The sequence below is a fragment of the Myotis lucifugus genome, unplaced genomic scaffold, assembly GCF_000147115.1.
Source record: "Myotis lucifugus unplaced genomic scaffold, Myoluc2.0 scaffold_1854, whole genome shotgun sequence".
Taxonomy (NCBI): domain Eukaryota; kingdom Metazoa; phylum Chordata; class Mammalia; order Chiroptera; family Vespertilionidae; genus Myotis; species Myotis lucifugus.
In genome coordinates, this window is record NW_005872902.1 from 30,836 (window position 1) to 32,383 (window position 1,548).

General features: G+C 45.5%; 1 protein-coding gene across 1 annotated transcript in view; it reads left to right on the plus strand.

Moving 5' to 3' along the window:
- Positions 1 to 562, plus strand: part of LOC102443188 (HLA class II histocompatibility antigen, DQ alpha 2 chain-like) — a 3,734-nt gene extending 3,172 nt beyond the window's left edge. The window contains exons 3-4 of the mRNA XM_006108179.3: positions 1 to 162; positions 408 to 562. The exon at positions 1 to 162 is cut by the window's left edge and continues 2 nt beyond it. Coding sequence (XP_006108241.1) covers positions 1 to 162; positions 408 to 562 — 317 coding nt within the window. The remainder of the gene's footprint in view (positions 163 to 407) is intronic.
- The last annotated feature ends 986 nt before the right edge of the window (positions 563 to 1,548 follow it).

A 1,548-nucleotide genomic window follows, 5' to 3' on the forward strand; every position in this document is an offset into this window, starting at 1 on the left:
GACACCCCGTTGCCGAAGGCGTTGCTGAGACACCCTTCTACCCCAAGAGTGACCACTCTTTCCTCAAGCTCAGTTACCTCACTTTCCTTCCCTCGGCTGAGGATTTCTACGACTGCAGGGTGGCGCACTGGGGCCTGGAAGAGCCGCTCCTCAGGCACTGGGGTACGCCGCATCCCTTTATTGTCCGTACACCCTGAGTTCTGTTCCACGTTACATGGTCTTGCCTTAGAGCCCTAAACCCCCAGGGCCACAGGTTTATTTCCCACAACTGTAAGTTTTATAATAATTGACTATACCCTTCTCCCAAAGTCCAGATGTCTTGTGCACTTCCAAACACACACATTGGTCCCCTTATACGACACCCTGCATACAGCGCCCTTTGACCCTGTGAGCTTCTTTTTTCTTAGAGCCTGAGATTCCAGCCCCCATGTCAGAGCTGACAGAGACTGTGGTCTGTGCCCTGGGGCTGGCCGTGGGCCTCGTGGGCATTGTGGCGGGCTCCGTGCTAACCATCCGCCGGCTGCACGCAGGGGCTGCCTCCAGGAGCTGGAGGAACACATGAGTCTCAGCCTGGGAAGTGGGAAGGTAGGAATCAGGTGTACAGATCTGGGGTGATGTTTCTGCAGGTAGTGAAGCCGGCGGGGGAGGATTGGCACCCAGGATACATAAATGTGTTTGAAAATTTGTGGGAAAATTGAAGAATGGGTTGACCTTGGGACAGGAATGGAGGACCCACCAATCTCGTGCTGTTTCCTGTTTCAGGTCATCGGTCTTCATAAGAAAGAAGAGGAATGGTTCAGACTCAGTTCCCTGTCTTGGCCTTGATGAATGACCTAGACCTGCTCCCTGCTCCTTCCTCAGCCTCCTCATCTCCCCACTTGAGTGGAACTTGTGACCAATTTTTCCTTCAGAGACCACTGACCTTTATGAATTCTTCCTACTCAGTCTTCATTCATCTCCTACCTTTCACAGAAAAACCTGGGCCATTCTGCCCAGCCACCTGGTTCTTAGTGACTCTAATTCAATATCTGTACTGAAAAAAAATTTTATCTCTTTCCTGGGTATCTTTGTTTAGAGTATAATTTTCTCTAAATGGATAAATATGGGAGACCTCATGCTGGAATGTTAGCAGACGTCTCAGCTCATTTAACCTCTTTCTCAGGTCATGTTAATAGCACACAGTCAACGTGTCCAAATGATATTGTAACATAACAAACTTGTTTTTTTCCTTTCTGTACTTCCATTTTGTTCTCTCTCTCCTTACCCACTTAGGTATCAGTGAGGACAGTGCAAACTTTCCCCCCTCACTGTAATGTTTTTTATATCCAAAAAATACCAAAAAATGAGGAAGGGACAATATTTAGGTTTTTTATTTTAAAATAGAATTCAAAAATCTGTGAAAGAGACAAAAAAATTGAAATAAAGTATTTTAAATACAAAATTGGATTTTGAGAATAAAAGTGAAATTTTTGTCGTAAGTATTAGATTTGTGACAAATGCAGAATGATCTGAGAGGTTTCCTCCCCACTTTCTTCCCTAGATTAGACA